The 24017-nt window shown below is 29.5% G+C and overlaps 2 protein-coding genes across 6 annotated transcripts in view; one reads left to right on the top strand and one right to left on the bottom strand.

Annotated features, from left to right (window-relative positions):
• Window positions 1-314: 314 nt before the first annotated feature.
• Window positions 315-12155, bottom strand: LOC139490947 (B-cell receptor-associated protein 31-like). 5 transcript variants are annotated; one of them, XM_071278101.1, is made up of 8 exons: window positions 11929-12155; window positions 8746-8848; window positions 5380-5480; window positions 4818-4965; window positions 4014-4152; window positions 3388-3475; window positions 2984-3084; window positions 315-2442 (listed from the first exon to the last, which is right to left on the bottom strand). In XM_071278101.1, the coding sequence occupies exons 2-8, from the start codon at window positions 8838-8840 to the stop codon at window positions 2407-2409; spliced, it is 708 nt and encodes a 235-aa protein (XP_071134202.1). In that variant the 5' UTR covers window positions 8841-8848; window positions 11929-12155; the 3' UTR covers window positions 315-2406. The 5 variants fall into 5 exon arrangements, with proteins under 5 accessions (XP_071134202.1, XP_071134211.1, XP_071134237.1 ...); XM_071278110.1 differs by having other exon boundaries at window positions 12002-12152; XM_071278136.1 differs by lacking the exon at window positions 8746-8848 and adding an exon at window positions 6993-7095 and having other exon boundaries at window positions 12002-12136.
• LOC139490939 (dynein regulatory complex protein 11-like) overlaps window positions 12120-24017 on the top strand; it is a 27341-nt gene continuing 15443 nt past the window's right edge. The window contains exons 1-11 of the mRNA XM_071278089.1: window positions 12120-12256; window positions 15833-15923; window positions 16427-16663; window positions 17222-17341; window positions 18193-18384; window positions 18865-18936; window positions 19204-19412; window positions 19920-20028; window positions 22384-22497; window positions 22902-22977; window positions 23342-23490. Coding sequence (XP_071134190.1) covers window positions 12246-12256; window positions 15833-15923; window positions 16427-16663; window positions 17222-17341; window positions 18193-18384; window positions 18865-18936; window positions 19204-19412; window positions 19920-20028; window positions 22384-22497; window positions 22902-22977; window positions 23342-23490 — 1380 coding nt within the window. The 5' untranslated portion in view covers window positions 12120-12245. The remainder of the gene's footprint in view (window positions 12257-15832; window positions 15924-16426; window positions 16664-17221; window positions 17342-18192; window positions 18385-18864; window positions 18937-19203; window positions 19413-19919; window positions 20029-22383; window positions 22498-22901; window positions 22978-23341; window positions 23491-24017) is intronic.

The following is a 24017-nucleotide window of genomic DNA, read 5'->3' as shown; positions in this document are numbered from 1 at the left end:
AATCACATGAAAAAGTGCAAATGTTCATGAAAAGATCTTCCCTGTTTCAATTTTTAATTTTATTCAATATAATATTATCAGACTGACTCTTTCAGCTTTAACTGTCCCTCATGCATGTGATATTTTGTCAACATATTGTATTTTCAGCTTTCTAAATATTTGCTATTAAGATGGCTTAAAACCATTATTCACTTGTTTTAAGGGTCTTCATAATTATGATATCTCTCTAAATTTCTCCACTGTTAACATGTCATAAGGCTTGTTATGTTGATCATTGCAAAAATGTATGTAATTATATAAAACAGAACTCAAAATGTTGTGAAGAAATGGTTTAATGCACACAAATTGTTATACACCTACAATATTACATATTTAAATATATTAAAATCTAAAAATATCTGCAATAACAATACAAACATTCAGCTCTCAATTAATTTTAGAAACTTTCCTATCAATCATAATTCTTGAATGTAAACACTATTCCACTAAAATACTACTAATGGGATGATTTGGTTGGCAATTCTTTTGAAGTTTATAATTGTGTCCAATTTTTATACCCTTTTAGTTTGTTAATAAATTAATATTCTATTATTTTGGAGTATAATTTTTCTACTTGAACTCATGTTGCAACATAAATATAAAGAAATCAATAAATTTAAGTTTTTGTCTATTAAATCTTGTAGATATAATAAAGGTTTATTAATAAAAACCATGAATAGTTTACGACCAATATTAGTGTCATTCATATTTAAATAACCAAGCAAATACATGTACCCTTTAATGTAATGAAAATAAATTATAACATATTCAATAGCAACATTGATTCATAAAACATCAGATTTTTATTTTAGATAAACATTTCAAATGCTTTTACAACACAGCAACAAAGTTGGCAATTGTTTTAACATATAAATTTAGCAAATACAGTAACTGATCCATAAATTTTTCTAAGAGGGACTCACTGACTGCCCTAAGAGGGCGCCCACTCCAGTCATGACTTCGTGATTTCCTATATAAATAACCAAATTTTCACCACAAAAGCTGGGTCCCTCTGGATTTGTCTATGAAACAGCATGACATGATTCTTTTTTTTAAATGCACAATGATATCATCCTTATTCCTTTAGATTTTGAAGCAAAAGAACCAATATTGAAGGGATTTATGGAATGCTATTGATAACTACAATGTAAAATCCTACATGTTCAATTCATTGAATAAATAAAATCATTGGTTGCAATGAATTACATTGATTTCCAAGTTAAATAAAAACCCATAATTTCACATGTGAAATAAGCGTGGTTATTTCACTCTCTGACATCATGCAACAATAGGTGTTGTTAAGACGTGGATTACGGCGGATCAAAACAAATTGTGAATGCGTAGAAAAAAGATATAGTTCCTTACATGTTTTACATTAATTTCTTTTAAAAAAAAACCATTTGCCAATGTAATTAAAAAGAATAACTAATTAAAGAATTCAATTATCGAAAAATATTCAACGAGTGACCGAACAACACTGATAATTAACTCATGCGCTAGGCACATTCGTGAATTAATGTGTTGTTCGGTCACTCGTTGAATATTTTTCTCAATTTGAATTCTTCGATTAGTTATTCTATAACTATTTACAAGGCACAAACAAAGGACCAAGCTAAGAAGGCATTGAACATGAATACTTCAATAATTACAGGCTTTTTCCCTGAATGTTTTAAATAACTTTTAATATGATAGTCTTGGCAGTCATTGGACCCTTTTTCCCCAATAATTAATTAGATGCAAGCATTTCATATCTCTTTAATTGAAAATTATTTTATTTCATTCATATCATCTATTCACCTTTATAAAAGAAACAAAGTATCAATTAACTTCTTAGATGACTTAATCTTTTCTATTGTATCTTTATGTAATTCTTATCTTGGCATTCTTTTGAGGCCATATATCACCTTAACAAAAATTCAACTGCTAAAATTTAAAAATTTATTTCAAGAGAATTTTCTAATTTTCCAGAATTTGACCAAAAATTGTTCTTGTTTGCATTGATAAGCAAATTTGAATAAGTATGAATGGACTAAACTGTTATGACAGAAATTGGATAAAAGTCAAATCCTGTTGACATGGAAAATAAACATTCATGGAAGGATAACAACATTGTCATTGATATAGTATAATATCTCAGAAAACTAAGAATTGGCACATTGAGCTTACTTTACTTAGAATTTTGAAGTTGATCCCATGATAACAAAACAAAATTTTTGTTACGGATAAAAGCTACAAAAAATTATAAATTGCATTCCAAATATTGACCATTATACAAAAAGTAACAGAATAAATTACATTTTTTTACTATGCAAAGAGCATTACAATATAAGTATCCTTTTCCCATCTGAGCATTTCTTTCAGAATCCCTTATTCTTTTTTACTGCTGGTTTCCCCTGCTGTTTGCTGTAAAATGATAGACAAAGAATATATATTATATCCAGTTTGTTGTTTAAATGCTGAAACATCTTTATATTTAATGATACTAAATTATGACTTCTTGCAATGTTTCACTTTAAAGTATCAATTCTTCAACTATTTATATTTATATGATCTTCATGATAATGCATTGATTAAATTTTGTTTTAGAAATTGTTTGTCCCAAGCATTCCTGATAAAGGTTTTTCTTGTAACATGTGTAGTGGGGAAGCAAGTTTGTAAATATAAATATATTTTACTACCACTGGGTCCCTACTGCTGCTGATCAAATGTCAACCATCAATGGTCCATTAATATAACCATTTACATTGTTTCTAGCATGGTAGAATAGGGGCAATACGGTAAAATAGGGGCAATAAAAACTTATAAGTGAGAAAACAGTTATATGATCAAGTTTATCAACTTAAAATAAAGTTTACCCTGTAATTTTCTGTTTGTAAGTGCTACATATTTACATGTGTACAAGAGACAACAACCCACCAAAGAGCAGAAAACAATGTTAACGTACCTGTAATTTTGTGTGTTCCTTCATCAATCTGTCATATTCTCTATTTGTGCCTTCTGCTTGTTTGCGTACAGCTTCTAAATCACTTACTGCTTTCTTTAAATCTGAAAATTAAAACAAGCAAATGACACTAGATTTTAATGCCGAAATGATAAATTTGTAAATATATGCATCCTTTTTAAGTTTAAAGTCTAAATCCTATTGTTACTTTGGAGATCTGCCACCTAACAATTAGAAAGTATTCAAATTCAACTGCGTCAAGAATAGAATTTTATTCACAACTTTACAGTTTTCACAAGACCCACCATTTTTTTTATTTGTTTATTTAAATTAATTTAATCATTGATGTCATCTGAAGATCTGATGATGATCTGTCTTTTATTTTTTAAGTTTATAGGTAGACTTACCCATTTTAGTCTTCACGAGGTCCTCCTTAGTTTTATCTAGTTGTTGAGCTACACTCTTTTCTTCTGTAACATCACCATCCTCTTTTTTCTATTGAAGATATAAATAACAACTATAATCACAGATAGCATAATTTAGATTACTGTGTGAACTAAACAATACAATCATAATAGAAACTGAAGCAACCAATCTCGAGGTCAAAATAATAAAAAAAAAAAAAGTCTGTGAAACTGTTGCATTGTCTTTATCAACTAAACAATGTGACATCATACATGTATGTATTATCACGATGTCAAACATAAACACTAGGCGTATGTTTACCTTTCGTTCACTTCAGAATGGTTTCAACGTTGACAAAAAAATATTTTGAGGCTCAAAATGTGACTTTCATATTTATTTTGTGAGAAATTACATACAAAAAAAATCAGAATTCAAAATGGTGGCTTTTTTAGTTACTGACTGGTAGAAAGTGGAATTACCCCTTCAAAATGTTTGTCAATGTACAATGAAAATTATCGTCACAAACGAATTGCATCAGAATTTTGATTTACTTTTATCAGAGCTTGTGCTTCACAATGATCTACTTCTGACTTATGGTGCTTTATTGGAAAAATCGATTCTGACTTACCTTATTAGAAGTATTATCAGCCTGGTCTAGTAATCTCTGTGCTGCAGCACTGGCCTGTTTAGCTTGTTTCTGACTGGCTTCACATTCTGCTTCTAAAAGAGCTTGTTTTGCTGTCTGTGTTATTAGACGTTTTAATATACTGAAAAATATAATTTACAAATGTATTAATCAATGTTAATATATTGGATGAATTCTTTTACTTTCATTTCCAAAATTATGGATAAAGTTCTTATTTTTGTGTACAGTATTCATGGATAACTATATATGAACTTCACTTTCAGTGTTCAGAAAGTAAGGAATATCTGCAAAATGTACAAAAAAATATTTAAGTATCCTGATAAAGGACAACCACAGAAGAACTATTAATTTACTATTTCAGAAGTTTTAACATTTTTGGTATTGTAAATTCCTGATGATAAGGAACCAATTTTTCTCTTTTTCACTTATTCAGCAGTACACCTAAGCATATTGTATTTGTGTTTGTCTTTTTAAGTATTAAGGATTTTCAGTACTCATTGTCGTGTTTACAATCAGATGCCATGTAATTGAAATCTGTGACAGAAGGTGATGAGTGTGGATCCATATATTTCATATTTACAATATTGAATGTCCAGTAAAATTTAATATTTTTTTTAAAAGCAAACAAAATGTTGTGACTGGTAAAGAACTTTCATTGAGTTTTTACCACTGGTGTGACATATCAATCATTCTAGTGTACAGACAATAAAAAGTACCCACTCATTTTATTTTGAAGTAACAAATTCTACAGACAAGATACAAATTCAACATATGAATTATACATACAACCACATGAAAAGAGCAAATCCAGAAATGTAGAAGTTTCTTTGAGCACGGAACAGTTTAACTTGTGCTGCTAGTTCTGATTCTCTGTTATTCTTTAAATCCACCTCTTCCAAAGCATCATTATATTTTCTCATTTCTCTGATGGACTCTGAAAAAACATATTTGAACTTCATCATAATGAATTCAACCGTATTAGTTTCACTGGTAAAATAATATAAGTTTTTAATAAGTGTTTTATTGTTTATTTCATTATCTTAATGCCAATATGTTTTAGCATTACACATTCTTAACTTGACAAAGTTTGTGTTTTTGTTATTATTGAGAAGTTTATTTCAATTTTCAAAACTTTGCTTTAAAAAAAATATCTCAGTGAGTGGTGATAGAATCAACCAGAACATTCACTGGCATACCAATAATCCATTCAATTAGGGGGGAAAAGATTGTTGTTCAGTGAACAAGATCAATTCTCAAAGGAATTAGTACACCTGAAATAGAAAATATTTGGTCAATCCATCTAATAACATGGATGCACATCAGATCATTTGTACAAAAGGTTACCTACCTAGAAATACTAATGACAGTATTGCTATTAATACATTGAAGTAGATATGGGAATAAGACTCTATCTTTTTTATTAAGTTGGAACGAAAAATCTTCTGCCATCTACAAAACAAAGCAACTGTTAGCATGAAGTTTAAAACTATCTTTTAATCTTAAATTCATACAAATTGTCTTTTTTCAGACACAATTTCAAACAGTTTGTACTTCCTATGTTTTATATTAATTGACTCATCAGTGGCAAATAATTCATTCATATGCAGAAAAAGCATCTATTAACTATATAGCAATGATCCTTTTCAATTACAGGTATTGCCATTTAAATTTCTTACTGTGAACTGAACATTTTATTTGTGCTTTTGAAGAACTCTTTCTTTATAAATACATGTATTTTTAATAAATGATATATGATAAATTCCCTAAAGGTATAAAACATGCTAGCCAACCTTAATTTCATGTTAAATGGCGAAGCAATCTACAGTCTGAAGATCTACCAAGTTATACTGTTGTTCTTAATACAAACCATATTATTTCAAAAGCTGTTTTAAAATTGTTTACTTTATTCTCTACATCACAGATAGATTGAATAATTTATAACCATGATAACAGAGGCCAAAAGAACCATGTGCCTCTATTCTGTGAAATTCTGTTATTGAATTTGTAGAAGCCTTTTTTCATAATATTAAACATAAATTTTGTTACATCTTAAGATCTAAACACTAACATTTAAACTAATTTTTCATTTGTTGAATTGAAAACTAAATCAGGTTAATAGTTGTTTTGCATTTCAAAATAAAATTCTGACACAAATAACCTGAAAAAGACGAAAGATGGAATATCATATGATATATGTGTATACTCAAGATATTGGATGTAAAAGAAAAAACTTCCTTTGAAACTATATACATGTATATATATTTCCAGTATCAATAATTGTTATCAACAAATTTCTCAAATGAATACATTTTATTCTAAACAAATAATTATGTAAGAAATATCCCCCCCCCCCCCCATAATATGAATAGCTTGGCCGGGCCTAAACACAATGTGACAGTATAAGTTAAGTGAGAGATTTTTAACACTATACATCTGTACACATGAATGTATACATAACTTAGCTATAGCTAACATTGTCATCAAAATGGGCAAAAACTGTGCATCAGGAAATACTTCACATTAAGCTGTTTATTTTAAGAGGGCTCTTAATAATATGTTTCTCAACATATTCTTTTATTTCATTACTGTCCACATTGTATAGATTGAATGCTAAAATCCCCATATACATAAAATACTACTGTGGATTCATTTATTTCGTGGGTATCAATTTTCGTGGATTGAGAAAAACTAACACTTTGATGTTAAATTTTGTGTTTTTCTTAAAGTCTGCATACAGGTCTATGGAAATTTTGTAGTTTGTTGAACATTAAAATTTGTAGTTCCCCTGTACCCACAACATCCAAGAACATTGGTATCCAACTAATAATTTAAGAAATAAATAATCATGATAATGTATCCACAGTAATTAAAATTGAACAATTTTGAGAAAATTTGTTGACAACTTAGTTTACATTGTATATATGTACATGGCAAATATCGTGAATATATATCCCAACCTACCTGGATGGTGGGATAAAAGGGATTAAAAGGATAGCTGAGAGGAAGATCTCCAGATACAGGAATAAAGCTATGAAAGTCCAAAGCATTTTAGGATGTGGTTTGCCTGAAATAGACCATCATGTGATCAGGGTACTAGATATTCTACACCAGCATGTGGTCAAAGTACTAAATATCCTATATAATTGGATATTATTTATGTGTAATATTGAGTAAAGAAAATCAGGTCATCTATGTATCTATGTAAAAATAAACGGAATTTTAAAACAAGAAAACCTAGATGCATTGATATCCCACTCGCCAAAAGAGTTTAGAAAGATATTTATTGATATGGAATTGCAAAAACATTCTGATATTTGTATATTTTCTAATTTTTATAACAATAGGCCATCTGTCAAGTCATGCTTAAATAATTTGACATGATACTCCCTTAAATTTAAAGATTACTCCCAAACTAAATATTGAAAAGTATTTTTTATCAAGTAATACATCTTTTCTTTTAGAAAATAAAAAATAAAATTAGTGCAAATTTCACAGACATTCTAAAAAACCTCTAAATATTGAATGCATTAGAAGTCGTTTTGGGGCCATGATTTGTTCACATTATCTAATGTGATTATTACACAATTTTCAAAAAAGTTGCATGAAACAATTTCTTCATAAATGTCAAATTTTACATAAACCTGTATTACACTAACTTTCTATACTTTATATTACTACAATGGAATATTATTGCCCATGATACCATACAAAATATAATGCTTTTAATATGCAGGTTCCAAAATGCAGAGGAAATAACTTTCTCCCCATGCTTAATAGGTTTGTAAGAACTGTAAATTCAGAAATTATTGCAATTTGTTTAATTTTTGTGATTGAGAAAATCCTGTTTAATTCATACAAAGAATTTTAAAATGTGAGTTTGAATTATTGCGATTATAACTCAGACTCATTTTTCACAATAATAAGAACATCACAATAATTTCTGAATTTACAGTATCAAAATCACTTAGGCCACAATGAAAATAATATGTCCAGGTTTTCATCCATATCTTTTTTTTAAATTGAAAAGAGATGGCATTTCAATTTTACTGTTTAAGTCATGTTAATTCATTAATTATGGTAATGAATTGGTTCCATGTTGAAATGGAAATTGATAAAAAAAAAAAAAAGAAGAAAAAAAAGGAATATATACAAATATTTTGAGAGGATTTTGGATGAAAATCTTGAAGTACTTTAATTTCATTATGGCCTTGAAAATCCAAATGCATGAGATTAAAGGTGTACAATCAGTATCCTGTTTTATACATTTGACATTGTTTGATTTGCACTTTCTTACTCAAATCAGAATTGTGGATACATGAACCAATATATGATGACAGTTGTTTTATATAGATATATACACCTTTAATTAGATTAATGTCTGTGTAAATGATAATTCATGAACATGATGCAATGTTAGTTATCTAATTTTGCTTAAAGCATCATTGACTCCTTTAAAACTAATGTGGTTTTCAATGAGTTTCTACAGTATATTTTTTAATAATTTTAAATTGATTTTTAATAAAATCAAGAATGGAAATGGGGAATATGTCAAAGAGGACAACAACCAAACCAAAGAGTAAAAAAACAAACAGCCAATGGTTCTTCAACACAGCAACAGATTAATTTTTACCAGATTAAAAGGCCACATGGGTTTTGTAGAAGTCAATATGTACAGTAGCTGCCACTAATGAATGCTGTAAAGATCAGTGCTTACCTAGATGGAGAAATATATGGTATCAATAAAATTACCGATACAAATATTTCAAGATACATAAACCCCGAAATGGAAGTCCATATTATACCAGTCATTGTTAAATCTGTACAGGAAGAAAACTAAAGGTCATAATGCAGGACAATAATAATCCATTTCATTCATTGTTAGAAATTATTTGTACCAAATTCTTTCACAAGAGTGCTACTAAAAAAATGCATAGGACATGATTTGTGTTTAAATTTCAGATAATAAGCCAAATTATATAATAGCTGCACATTTATATTAATTACTATAATTACTAGAAAATATTTTTCATGTTCATACATGTACATGTCATATAATTGCTGCATATTTATTAATTACTATAATACTAGAAAAACAGTTTTGAGTTCAAATACAATATTTTAAAAAAGCTCAATTATTTTCTTTTTAAAGCTATTCTATAATGAAAAAAATTGTAGTACAATATTAATTTCCAACTCATAAATTATAAATAAATGCACTCTATCAAATCTAAAAGATGATTATAATGATGTCAAATTTTCATGACATGTTTATTGTTCTGATCTCAAAATTTCTGTACATAGAAAACAACTAGAAAATCAACAAATGTTTTTTAAACAACTTAACAAGTTGCCTTTTTTTAATTTTGGTATTTGACAGCCTATAGCTCATTTTAGCTAGCATGGCTAGATTGACAAATAACTATGCACAATTCTTTTTCTTTTTAATAAAGCTTAGTTTGAGATATTCATATCATGAAAAAATTACAAAATGGTTTTATATATGACTGTATGGAAAAGTTAAGCAAATACCATTCAAAAGTGAATTTTCTTGAGAATAGCATTTTGCATGCAAACTGAACTTTTTGCATGTGAAAGCTACGGAATACACATCTGACACTCTTACCTTTGTGCTGATACAAATGGTAACATAAGTATAACAGCTATTGTTATTTCAACATATAGATACCCAGCTATACCTGACCACAGTATTCCAACCATGGCTGTAATAAAACTATTTCTTTTTTACAATTGTATATATACATATATACATATATATAACTGATTTTATTAGCTGAACATCTGAAACATCATGAACATAAACAATAAATGTCGTTATTTTTAATTATATATGTTGTATAATTGTTTAGCGGAAGTTTTTTCCCTTTCTAACATGTGTTTACAGATTTGATTTTTGGTGTTTTAACGCCACTTTTGAGCACCACATTTAGGCTACTTCGTGGCAGCCATTTTTCATTAGTGGAGGAAGCCAGAGTGCCTAGAGAAAACCATTGACCTGCAATAGGAAAACTGACAATCCTACTCAATTAAGATTGGAGTCCAGGGCACCCGAAAGAGCAGGGTTCAAGCTCACAACCTCAGTGTCGAATGGCTAGTGATTACAGTAGTAACAACTTAGACCACTCGGTCACCAAGGCCCCTGTATGTTTACTGTAATCAGCATGATCAGTGTATCCGTAACTCTGTCTGACCAACTTATTGTCTGACAAAATTTCATTTATTCACATAGAAATTTTTAGTTTTTTCTAGTTGAAAATATAGAAGAAAAGGTCAAATTTCTTTTTCGGTCAGTCAAACTTTAATACAGTTTGGAACAGACTGTGCAATTGTGTCATGTATGCAGACATAGTCATGATAGTTTATAATATTAAAATTATCAAAAAGTGTAACCAATCTGATTATAAAGGGCATATGATTCAGTTTTGATCCCATTTTGAAATTTTGATGAAAAATTGCATATAGGCTATTTTTAACCTGATTAAATCAAATATGTAATAAAATATATATACCTTCATGTGCTACTTTTTGAGTAAAATGAGGTTGAAATTTCAGATATTAGCACAAAATTCAGATTTGTGGACGTATTTTTCCTTTTGAACATGTTGAAAGAAATCCATAACTTTTTTTATTTTAAAAGATAAACACAAGCTGTTTTTTGTTAAATTATCTGTAAGTTCTGTTTTATATAAATGTTCTTTATATTAATGCATTTATATTATACAAATAACACATACAAAATGACATATTTATCAAATATTCATGAATGTAGAAAAAAACTCAGTTTTTGCTGTATATTTATCAAATTTAAAAAATTTGCAATATTGACACTCTCTTGAAATTGGTAAAAATAATCTTCATTTGTAAGGAAACCAAATGTCTTTTAACAAAAGAGGTGTCCATGAACTCGTTTTCAAATTAAATCAGTTTGAATGATGAAAATCAGTCAAAAAATGCATCTTTTCTATGATATGTCAGTCTGATGTCGCAAAAATAACATTTCACATTTAACCTCCCTGTTATACACCTTATCACTAATCCTGGCTGACCCGGCCGCTTGAACTTTTGAAGCATACAACAATCACTTTTCCATTGTGGCATCAGATATTTTGTTTTATGACGTCAAAATTTTACGGCAACCTGTGTGATTTTCAGTAATGACAGACAAATAGCGATAAGGTGTATTTTATCATATGCCCTTAAACAAGCAATTTTATTAACAAGAATATATGAGGGTGGTAAAGGGTTATTTTCGTGCAACGTGATCGCCGTTTTTTATTTCACGTTCAACGTGTTTTTACTTTTTTATTTGACGTTCAGTCGTGCAAGACGGGTGCCTCGTTCAACGTGTTCTGCTTATTTAATTTTACGTGCATCGTGATTTTCAAAGTCTTATTTTGCGTGCTCGGTATTTTTCAAATAAAATTCAAACACTTGGCAGGGATCTTCAAGAAATACTTTTTTAAACGCCGTAAACCAATTATAACATTAATGTGTATACTAAATTGGGAAAATCAAGTAAAACAAAGAGTTAATATATACAAGAAGACAGTGATTCAGTCATAAAAGGTTCACATAAAAGTATTTATTTTTCGTGCAACGTTCATTACAGAAATTATTTCACGTTTTTCTCGTGCAAGCTACCCCCCTTTACCACCCTCATATATGTATATGAACATGATGAATGCTGTTATAAATTTTTTTTAATGAAAGGGGTCTACGTGAATGGTGGCAAACCAAGTTTCAGATTGGAGAATCTACATTCAAAAGTAAGACCATTTCGTGAAGGAGAAAAATAGATTAAATTTTGAATGAATGTCGAAAAGAGGTTTTGCCTTCCTGTTTCATATTGGCTTATTGACTTTTTCTAATGTGTACCGACCTGTTGATTTTTCAGTTTCCCTATGTACTTTTTGTGTTTCTAGGTTTATTTCACGATGACTCTAAACACAAACCTTTACTATATCTTAAATTATGAAGATAAAAAAAGTTGCAATATTCTCGAAAGTGACCTTCTTAGTCATTAAATGTCTTGTAAGCTATCGTTAATATCAGTTGCTAAAAACGATAATTTGACTAAGATCGATGACAATTCATAATCTCGGCAAGGATTTGTAAGCGAGATTTAAACGTTGTTATAGAAACACAAACATCATGGCGTAAAATTTGTAATCTGCATTATTTTCTGTTAGTTTGAGGATGTCTCACAGGTTTGTTTATCCACTTAATTCTTAATTCTATGAATATTTGAATTTTACAAGTCAGTAATTGCTTTGAAATACCAAAGCATCGCATGTTTTACCATTGGCAAGGGTTTTGATTGCACTTAATTAATTTTTCAAGTTGATCATAAAAACATTTGTCTGTTTGTTGATAAAATGTTGGGACCTCTCAAGTAAAAGAACTCTTGAAAGCCATGCAAATTGCTTGTTTCTTGTACTCCTATAATTTTTAATTTTGGAAGTAACACATCTTCTGACGTGGGTGATATTTAATGTCAACGTTTTTATAGTCGCCGTCAGCTGAAATTCGTAGTGGTTATCGGTAAAAATAATCTAAACTATCAAATGGGTTCACTCGAGATATAGTTTTTCACATTCCATTCATAAATCACAAAAAGAAAAACCACTACCATGACTACTGACCTACCTTTTAAGTGATCACACTGTAATAATCCTGACCTTCACATTTTCCAGAATGTTTTCTATTGTAATTCCGCCATCTTCGTTTCTATGAGGATCATTTGTTTACATATGACATTCGTCACTTGGCTCAATATCTTTAATTGTTTTTACATAGGCGGTAATGGTAACGTTTTTTCCTGTAGCTCAGTCCATATTGTAAACTTGGATATGTATGATAGCTCGTTACGAAGCTGTGACATTTTCACATATGTGGTTAAATTTTTCGGGGTACGAAGTGAGATTACATGTACTTTTTCCGTAAATTAGCAAACCCCGAACATCCTTTTGTGATGCGGCTCCTTGTGGTAAAATATCCCCTTTTTAACACAATAAGTTCTTTGAAAATTTAATACTTTGAACACATTCAATAGCTCCATAGTTTTTACACATTTATTTCTATGTTCCTCTACTTTCCTTATCACCACAAATAATTAAGTTCAGTCATTTGTTAAAAATAGAAACATGTCCATTACCAATATTACTACACAGAGATTTTTTCTTTACACGTGACTTTTGTCAAATACACCTTATCGCTTTTTGTCGGTATCAGGTCCGTTTGCACCCAATACACTTTCGCATCTCACATTTTCGCTAAATTTATTCTTCTTGTCGCTAATTAATTTAGTGAGACCTCTGAATATTTAAGTGCTGTATTTTTTCTTTAGAATGGTGCATGATAGGATGAGCCTAAGGAGGGTCGCGGGTACAAATGTATTTATAAGATTTTCAGAAAAAAATGAAACATTTAATTTTCTTTACAAATTTTATTAAATATCTTAAGTAGTTGTTACTTTATCATATGGTTCAAAAATTATTCCAAAAAATCAATTCCTGTTGGCCCAAGGCGACTTTTAAAATGTAGTTATCATTGAAAAAGCTCCAAATTATCTCCTTTTTGGTGCAAAAATGCCATTTTTTGGCATTAAAAATGAAATATCTTTTTTAACTCATCGGTGACCTATATTTTTTATTGTTGTTTTCGAATAAGCTGTACATAAACTAAATAATTGTAAAATTTAAGGCATTTCTGTAATTTAGTTCTTTTTTTATTTCGATATTACCGCTATTTCTCCTATTAGTTCAACAGAAAAAAAGGACATTTACAAAAATGTATGTTTCTTTCGAAGGCATTGTGAGCGTAAATGAATGTGACCCCAAAATATAGCGAAATCCTATATTAAATAAAAAAATTGATTTAGACCCGCTAGCCCCCTTAAACTTAAGTTCTTTACTGTTGATATTTATGATGTTTGTTTTGAATAATTGTAAGAATGTATGATATAAGGACAAATAAAATATATGAAATATATGATATAAGGACGAATAAAATATATGAAACTAACGCAATAAATAAATGCCCTGGATTGCAATTGATTTAAGATGTATTCAACAACCACACAAAAAAAAAACGATGTCAGAATCTCACTTTATTCATAAACAAAATATTTCAAGCCATACACTATCCAAAACATGATTAAGATTTTATAAACACATACAGAACGTTGTCATAATCTCACTTTATTTAGAAACATTAAGAATTATTCAACACAAAATTGAAATACTTGTTGCCAGAATCACAGAATCACACTTTAATTAAAACAATGATTTTTTTTTTTCATACATGTAGCAATAAACTTACCATGATACAAAAAAAAACTTGTCAGAATCTCAAATTATTAAGAAGCAATGACATATATATTTATATCAATACACCTTCCAAAACTCAGTAAAATTGGGCGTGAACAGACTGGGTGCAAACATGTGGGGTGCGAAAGTGAAAGGGGGCGCATGTGAATTGGTGCGAATGTGATTGGGTGCGAACGGACCCGGATTCCTATTTGTCCACCATTACTAGACGTCTCAAAAGTTGTCATAATAGAAAAATTTTGAAGCTACAATGGAAAAGGGATTGTTGTATGACGTTGAAAATTAAAGTGGGACAGATTCCCGGGTCAAGTGGGAATAGCAGTATTTAGATGTATTGTTCCAGGACTGCAGACCTTAACTTTACTGAGGATTAACAACGTTACATGTGATCAATCATAAACATTTTTATTTGTACCATTACTGCGCCATTAGCAGATGAATTTTTTTTATTGTATTGAAAGATTGGCCATGTTGGCACAAGACTTGATTATTCTGATATATATTAAGTACAGTGAAACCTGGGTAAACCGAACCCCGATAAAACCGAATTTCAGTTGAAACCGAACAATGTTCAAAGTCCCACAAAATTTCCCTATCAATTAACGTTAATTTAACCTGAAAAAAACGAACCCTGTCAACACCGAATTCCGAACGCTTTTTGAAGGCTCGTTAGTAAATTTGTATCTAAAAATTACCTGTCAAAATCGATCAATACCAATAAAAACAATAAACATTATTAATTATTTGCATGATTTAATTAAACAAACACGGAATGGCAGAGTATCCCCGAAGGTATTTGAGGTTTAATGAACTTGTGAGTTGTTATTACAAACTAATTAGCATGTCTGTGTTCATGTATAAAGTGATTTTTTTGTAAAGATACGTTAAACTGGTCAGCTACCCCATCGATCAAAAACAAAAATGTAGCAAAACGTCTATCTTCATCTTCTTTTATTTTTACATTTACATCTAAATCAACACAAGAATAAACTGTTGTCTATTGTGTCACCTATTATCCCTGGTTAGTAAATGCCAAAATTATTTTGGTGTCGACTTCCGTTTACCTCTATAATCTGAACACCTGTGAAAACCGAACAAAACGCAAAGTCCTGAGGGTGTTCGGTTTGGACAGGTTTCACTGTATATTAAATTGTTCCAGGAATTAAGATTTTATAAATGTCACTATGAACATGATGAATAACTGTCAAAACATGTCTATTTAATATAACAGGTCTGACTGTGTAACCTGTAAAGGGTTCATAGAATTCTAATTAAATTTATACCTTAAAGCACTGAAATAAGATTCTATGTCAGCTTAGACATACTGAGATCTGAACTGTTGGTTGACAGGTAATTACACTTATATATATATATATATATATATATATATATATATATATATATATGTACAAGCAATGTTATGTAGACTGTGTATTTTTTCTTTTTCTTTCTTAGCACCTACAACAAACAATGGGGAGAGGGACAATCAGCCTTGCAGGATCTCCTGCAACAGGAAATCCCAGAAGAGCCACCAAAACCAGAAAAGGTTTGTACTACATATCATCCTAACATTCATATTGCATAAACAGAAACTGTAATACATAAATAAACCAACTAATTGAGGTGGGTGAATTTTTTTGTGTGTGATTTTTCAAAGCTGAAAAAAAGTAATTCAATGTATGTTAAACTTGTATCTTTCCTCATGTTCCTTGAATGTAAATTATATCATTTTGAAAATCATGAAATTAAATCATGCATTTGGTTAGAAAGTATTTATATTTTCCAAATAAATCCATACAAATAGGAAAATAAAAAGTTGAATATTTTTCTATATTTTATATACCATGTATACAGTTTATTGGTACAATTTTGGAGGAAGGCAATATTTTAGTCCTAAACAACATACAGTCACAGTCATAATGCATTTTCTTGTTATCAGACCTTGTATGCTATGTTGACCTTTGACTTGTTTACCACTTTTGATGACATACTCTATTAAAAAAAATATTACAAGTTAGTTATACAATGCATATTACAATTTTATTTTAGGATCGTTTGGCAGCATTCCAGTTGCTAGCCACCATGTATATAAAATATATACAAATATTCCGTAAATTAGAGCAGTCATATGATCAGATTGTCCACCCACAGAAAAGAAGAGTTTTACGTCATGTTCTGGATGGAGCTATGGGGAGAATTTTAGAACTGAAACATGAAATGGTCAACCTTGAGTTCTCAGAATACCACTACTTTGATGATGTCTTATCAGATTTAAAGTTGACACCAGTATGTACAACTATCTCATAAATGGTTAAAAAGATAAATAAAGATCCAAATAGATATAAGAAGATGTGGTATCATTGCCCATGAGAAAACTCTTCATCCAAGTCACAATTCATTAAAGTAAACCATTAAAGGTGACTGGTAAAAGTACGGTCTTCAACACAGAGCCATGGCTCACACTGAACAGCAAGCGATAAACAGCCTGAAAAATTACTAGTGTAAAATCATTCAAACTGGAAAACCAACAGACTGATCTATATGAATAAGGAGAAACACTTATGAATCACACCAACAAACGACAACTAATGAACATCAGATTCCATATGTATTGTTTGCCTATCAATTTTAAGAAATTTTCCAAATTATTTCTCTTTTTGATTTTAACAGTTGATAGAGCATTTAAATAAACAAAATTCTCTAATTTCAGATGAAAGTTTTAATGAATATGTGTTTGATTGTTCTACAGATTTAAAATATTTTGTCTGTAAAAGTCCACTTGATTTGTAAAAAGGGTATACACATATTAGCAGACAGAAATTAATTATGAGGTTTTTTTTCCAGAATGATGTAGAAATACCAATTCCAAAGTATTTTATCTATGAAAGAATGGAAGCTTTACAGAAAAGGGAGAAAACTCTTGGTCAGATACTTGCCAAAATGGGACCACAAGACAAAGATGATGTTAGTTCTTTAAATTTGGTTACCTTACAAGAATAAGGAAAAATACTTTTTTAAATATATATATAATTACACTTCAAACTTTCCTATTTATCAAATATTGTATAAAACTAGATTATTAATAAATAAATCTTACTTTATGATAATCAGTCAGTTTCTAAAAACAAATATGTAAAACATGCAAATTTAATTCTAGTTGATTAGAAATATTACATGAATACCCAGATATTCAGTGGTCAAAAGTGACACTTCAGACAGTTTTCCAAGATTCAACCTATAAATGATTGGTATAGATTTTCACAACTGAAAGTATACAATCTTAACACTAAAATGTAATTTATCATTAGAATTTGTTTTAAATGATAGAATTTCTAAAATGTATAGTATGTTTATAATTTTTGATCATAAAAAAATACATTTAATACATTTACTCATTTTAGGGGAAGTAACTCAGGAATTTTGTTCAATAATTAATATTTTGGAATTGATCTGTTTTTATTAAATAGAGCAAAAAAAAAAGATTGTTGACCTCATTCTAAAAGTATTTAATAAAAGCCATATTGCAATATTTTATTTAAAACTCAACTTTTTATAGTAATTTAACTTCAATATGCAAAACATGTAGCTTGCATACAACTGCATTACATACATGTATACTTTTTTTATCATATAAATGTACATGTTTTTATAAGTATCTTAAATTTATTAATGTTTTGGCAAAGTGGTTAAAGGGGATATAAAGTTAAGTGTTGTATTTTACAACTTAAAGTTAAAAACAATATTCACATTCATTTACCCTAAGCTTCTTGTTGCATGTTATCAAAAAGTGTTTTATCCTTTTATATTACTTTCAGCGTAAAGAAGAAATTAAAATGTCATTTGAAGAAGCCATCCACATAGTACAGATTCATGAGAGGGCAAGACAGGGAAGATTACGTGCCAAGTTCATGAAAGAGATTAGACAACAGGAACTTGATGAGAAGAATCAGAGACGTACTGGTGCTCCAACTCTAGACCCTGATGTTGCTGCTGTCAGAATTCAAAAGGTTAGATATATTCCTGAATCAAATAAAAAATAAATATCTTTATATATTTTGTAGTAAATTCAAGAACATTTAAGCAATGACTTAAGCAATAATTGAAAAGCCACTGTTTTGCCCTCACAGTGATACTGCAGCAGAAAGGGGCATTAAGTGTTATAGTTTTTATTTTCTAACTTATGTTTGCCTCAATCAAATGTTACAAGACTTATACATAATGCTCATAGCCACAGAGCACAGATCAAATTCAATATTTAGGTTGCTTGACTTTTACTGTTCTTGAGTTATGTCCCTTTATAACATTTTATGCAAGCAGGGGCGTCATTCATATCCCATGGACATTCTCCATTGATGAATATTTTTTTAACATTAAAATCAGAACCTCTACATTGTATATATAAGATGACAACATGATGAGATTGACTGTATTCCAATTCAAATTTATTTAAACTCTATGTGTTTATAAAGTAAATTTTATTTTAACAGGTTTGGAAAGGTTTTGCACAAAGAAGGAAAACCAAACGTGACAGAGAGGAAGAAATGATGTTTATAGGAATGGTTAGTATTTATTACTGTTTTCATCCTAATAGTTTAATATGTACATGATCCTATATAATACATTGACTTTTTAATCTATAAAAATCACTCTGAACTTAATTTCGTGGAATACAACTTTTTCGTACAAAGAAAGTCCACTCATTTAAAAAGATTAACTTAAATAGTGGTGGTTAAAATTTTAAAGTGCATGCTAATTTCTATAAAAGAACATACAAAAAACAAAACTTACTAATCAATAAATCATATATTCTAACTTGTATATTTTAGGCTCCACCTCCAAGGCCTCAAAATCTAAAGAATACTCACGAGGCATTAGCTACAAAGAGAGAATCAGAGAGGAGAGTAAAACAAACTAATTATGAAATAGAGTATCAGAATGCACTGGTACAGATTAAAGAAAAGATTAAGGAATCAGAAGGACCAGACATCAAGGAATCTATGATGGATCAAATCAGACAATGGTTCATTGAATGCAGGTATTGTATATTTTCCATCTAATATTTTTTCTATCTTTTCTTGTAATATTATCTTGTCACCAGATTTTGGCTTGTTATAAGCAACACAATAGCTAATATCAGAAGAGTAAGAACTGGATCCAAGATGGAGTATAGCTAATTTTTATTAATGTAACACACAAAAGTAACATCTGAGATGTTAAAATTGTAAATTCTATTCTTCACATGTTTTCTAATATTGATTGATGGTATATGTAATGTACTTTTAAAAAATGGTTATAGGAGTTTCCTGTAAAGTGACTTTATTTGAATGAAAAAATATGAACAATTAAACAATGGTATCTTTCTTGAATGTGATAAAGTGCTTATTGATAAAATGGAGGTACAGGGAATATTTTAGTTTAAAAAGAATCAGATTATCTTGACCTTCACATAAAGAACTTAAAACCATTATAAACCATTGGTTTCAAAATTAAAGACATTTTTTTCTGAAATGTGAGACATATATGTTTGTATTTTTTTATCCAGAGATGCAACAGGAAAGTTCCCAGAATTCCCTGATGAAGATGATGGTGGATCTAGTCTGATATTTAAAGAGAAAAGTCCAGAAGAATTAGAAGCTGAAATGAAAGAAAAGGTAAAAAGATATTTTAGAAAATTACCAAAATTTTGATTAAATATTAAACAAAACTAAGCTAATAGCTAAGTTTGTGCTTGTTGAGTAACTAATTCATCAAGGTAATGACCAATGTTTCAGATACATATATGTTTTAAACATTTATAATTTAATTTAGAAAAAACAGTGCTGATTCATATTTTTGTACCCAATTTGTAAGTGTTAATATTTTACAGCTCTTGTTTGTTTTTCACTGTACTAGCTCATTAAGAGGACTGTATGACTCAATGAAAAATGTGATGTTTTGGAATCACAGATGAAAGCAGGAGGATTAATAAAAAACTGCTTGACCAAATGAAATAAAATATTAATAAATTATTTTGGGTTAGAAGACATCTTAATTTATACTGTGTCAGTTTAAGTTTGCTTTCAGAGTTATGGATATCCCTACATTGTATACTGTGGATTCATTTATTTTCGTGGGTATCAATTTCGTGGATAGAGAAAAAAAGACGTTTCGTGGTATACGTAAATTTGTGGATCGCTGATTACAACAACAAAAAATAGATACGTAATTCTTGGATTTCTTTTTGATTTAGGAGATCATATAACCTCCTTGGTTTGATCAATAATAAAACAAAACAAAAAAGAAGGAATTCATTGAAAAAGTTGTGAATTGTCAAAATCCTCGCTTGGTCATTCTAGGTTAAAGTGTTCATTGATAACTTCGATTACAATAATGGACAGAGACAACTAATTATTTGTTGTTTTACAATTTATAAATTCTTGTCTGAATTCTATAAGGCATTCAAAACTTTATGATTGAAAGCTCATTTCCCTAATCACGATATAATAAACAGTGATATAAGTATAAGGTGTGAAAATAAATGTTCCTGTCATAAACAATATTACCTACGGGCAATATCCCCGTACTTAATCCTATTGATTTTTAATCACTGGTAAACCAAACTATGACACTGTAATTAACAACTTGCAGTTATTTTCCATAAACAGTTTTAATCAATTTTAAAAAGTAAATTATCACTGCTATTCAATATATTTATTATAGATTTAATCAAAATACTTGTATCTTCTTTCAATAAAGAACACGAGTAAATTATCACTGATATTCGATATATTTATTATAGATTTAATCAAAATACTTGTATCTTCTTTCCATAAAGAACACGTGTTATGTTACAATGTTTATCGCTGGTCAACACTATACTAGAACTGCATAACATAACCGGAAATAAACAACCGACTCCACACACATTTCTCGGGATTATTCTTCGTTGAATTCTTAAATTCGTGGTTCGCTGTGAACCACGAAACCCACGAAAATTGGTATACCACGAATAAAAATGAATCCACAGTATCTTTCATAGTTTCCAAAGTTTAAAAAAAAATTATCACAGAAGTTTTGATGTTGAGAATAACTTCATTTAATTTTCAATTCTTGTCCTCAGTGTTATGAGAACTAACATTTATTGTATTCCTACTTTATTGTACAATCTTTAGCAAAGACGGGAATTTCAGAGTCAGGTATAAAACACATATATAAACAAAAACAACAAGTTTTATTGCAAATGCCCTGCACCACTTGAAAAAAGTTTCCTTTATTATCAGCCGGATTTATGTTTATTATAGAATATAAAAAAATGTTATGTATGTAATACACAACCCTTAACAATACTTTATATAGTCTTTAAAGCAGTATCAGTTCATGATACTTGTGCATGTACTAAATTCATAATATTTGTACAAGTTTGTTTTTCTTGTACACTTATTTTCTTGGAAATACACCACAAGTATAGTAACTATTACCTCACAAAATTTGGTTGAATTTGCTTTTGGAGAAAATGATTTATTAAAAAATTAAATTAGTATTTGGTTCTTTGGTTAAAAAATTATCATTTAAAGCTAGAAATAACAGTTTGAAAAAATACATTTTTGCACAAGACTTAAATTGTGTACTGCTTTTTAGTTTAATTTAAATATTTAAGCCAATTTTGTTGTTGTGATTTACCCAAAAATTCCCTGTATTTTTTTTTCATGCGGAAAGTAAAAATCATTAAACATATGAAAAAGTAAGACATAAATAAAGTGTAGACAGAAAGTATTTTTATGGAAAAAATATAAATTATAAGAGTTTTACACATGTGAGAATGGCAGACAAACAAATATCAGATATTTCAGGACCAATTTCAGGTCACTGACAAGACATGTAAGTGTCAGAGACTTAACAAATTAAGTCAAATAACATTAGATTACTTAAGTTTATTCTTTTTACTTGCTGTCAAATTCAAATGATTTAAAAGCTTACAGGTAAAAATTATATTACTAAATTACTATTTGTTTTCTATGATTTACCAGGAGGAAGGTGGTGGTAAAAAGAAAGACAAAAAAGGCAAGAAGAAAGATAAGAAAGAGAAAAAAGGAAAGAAAGACAAGAAAGGGAAGAAAGGAAAGAAGGGAGGAGATGATGATGTAAGAATTAATGATTTTATAGAAAATATCTTTTGGTGAAAAAGAAAGTCAAGGTTGGCATTCCATCTACAGTATATTTTATGATGAATTGTAGCCTAAAATATTACTGCACTTTAGATATTTTTCTACACTTTTCGGTCAATTTGCTATGTCTATGTTAGAAACAGCATAACTTGCAATTAATATTAGCTACAATGGCATAACACTGAGACGCATCTAATATATCTGTGATAAATTGCGACCATTACCTTAATTGACATATTTCAAAATATTTTTTTGTAAGATTGATCATAGAGCATGTTTTTTCAATCAAACATTCAAACAATGTCATTTCTTCACAGAAACATTTTTTTTATAAATATTATGGATAAATATTAAGCAACCTGTTTTATGTACTTTCACAGGAAGAGGAAGAAGGATGGAAGATGCAGGAATCCTCTTTTGTTCCTGCTATAAAAGATGGACATGAAGATTATAAAGGTAAACAATTTAAGACTATTCTTTTTGAAAAATTATCTCCCTTTGAATTCTTATTCCCGTATATTTTAATGAGATGGTTTTCTAAAAATGCAAAACAACTGATGGTGGTATTGTTTGCAGTGCTAGAAAAATTAAATATAACAAAATAACATATATCTAAACAAAGGTGTCATACATGAATGAGCAGGCAAAATATTGATACTAGGAGATTTGGGTAATGTATCAATGAAACAGCAACCCAATAACACAAATAACCAAAAGAAATCTACAGGTCAACAACAGAAAATATGTGTTTATATAAAAGTTGGAACACAGATAATTTTATATTAAAATTCCTTTTGTAATTAATCCTTTTGATTTTCAGGTGTCTGGGTCACCAGGGATGAGAAAGACAATTTCTCACAGAGACATGATGCTGAGCTGATTAAAGAAAACAAGAGAAAAGAAGTCGAGGAAGAAGTCAGAGTACAAGTGGATGAACTAATGAGAGCAGAACTGAAAAATCTGAAAGCTGTAAGTTCTAATTTTTGTTTGAGATTTAAACCGGAGTAGGTTTTACTCTATGTGTACTTAATTATAGTTAACCCTAGGTTGGGCGATTGATGCGTTTTATTTTAACCCTTAGACTGCTGCATTGATTTCTATTGTACTTTTGTGTAATGCTGAGTAAAATTTTAATCACTGATGAAATAAACATGTTCACTTACAATTGCTGTATCTTTGTAAATATTGAATATTGAACAGATATATCATGTTAAGGAGGGGTATTTGCGAAAAATACCAGTCGAGAGAATGTTAAATTTCACGAGCCGTAAGGCGAGGGAAATTCATTCTCAAGACTGGTATTTTTCGCAAATACCCCTCAATAACATGATATATCTGTTTAATTACACCGAATGTTAATGTACTAAAACGCATTGATGATCGTGACGTTACAAGCGTCCAGTCGGATAGAGTATTTTTTGGCAAATACCACGGCAGAGAGGGTAAAAAAGGCATATCCTTTTAGCAAATACCCCGGCGGCGTTAAAAATGAACGA

Source organism: Mytilus edulis, chromosome 1, assembly GCF_963676685.1.
Source record: "Mytilus edulis chromosome 1, xbMytEdul2.2, whole genome shotgun sequence".
Taxonomy (NCBI): Eukaryota; Metazoa; Mollusca; class Bivalvia; order Mytilida; family Mytilidae; genus Mytilus; species Mytilus edulis.
The sequence above is the reverse complement of the archived record's forward strand: the minus strand, read 5'-3'. Positions and strand labels throughout refer to the sequence as shown.

Bases quoted from the DNA above. Each gene is read 5' to 3' on its own strand.
- LOC139490947 (XM_071278101.1), bottom strand. From the start codon at position 8,840: ATGACTGGTATAATATGGACTTCCATTTCGGGGTTTATGTATCTTGAA. The intron at 4,966-5,379 runs GTAGGTAACCTT...ATGTTTTTTCAG, and splicing joins ACTGTCATTAGTATTTCTAG to AGTCCATCAGAGAAATGAGA. The intron at 4,153-4,817 runs GTATGTATAATT...TATATTTTTCAG, and splicing joins TTTGCTCTTTTCATGTGGTT to TATATTAAAACGTCTAATAA.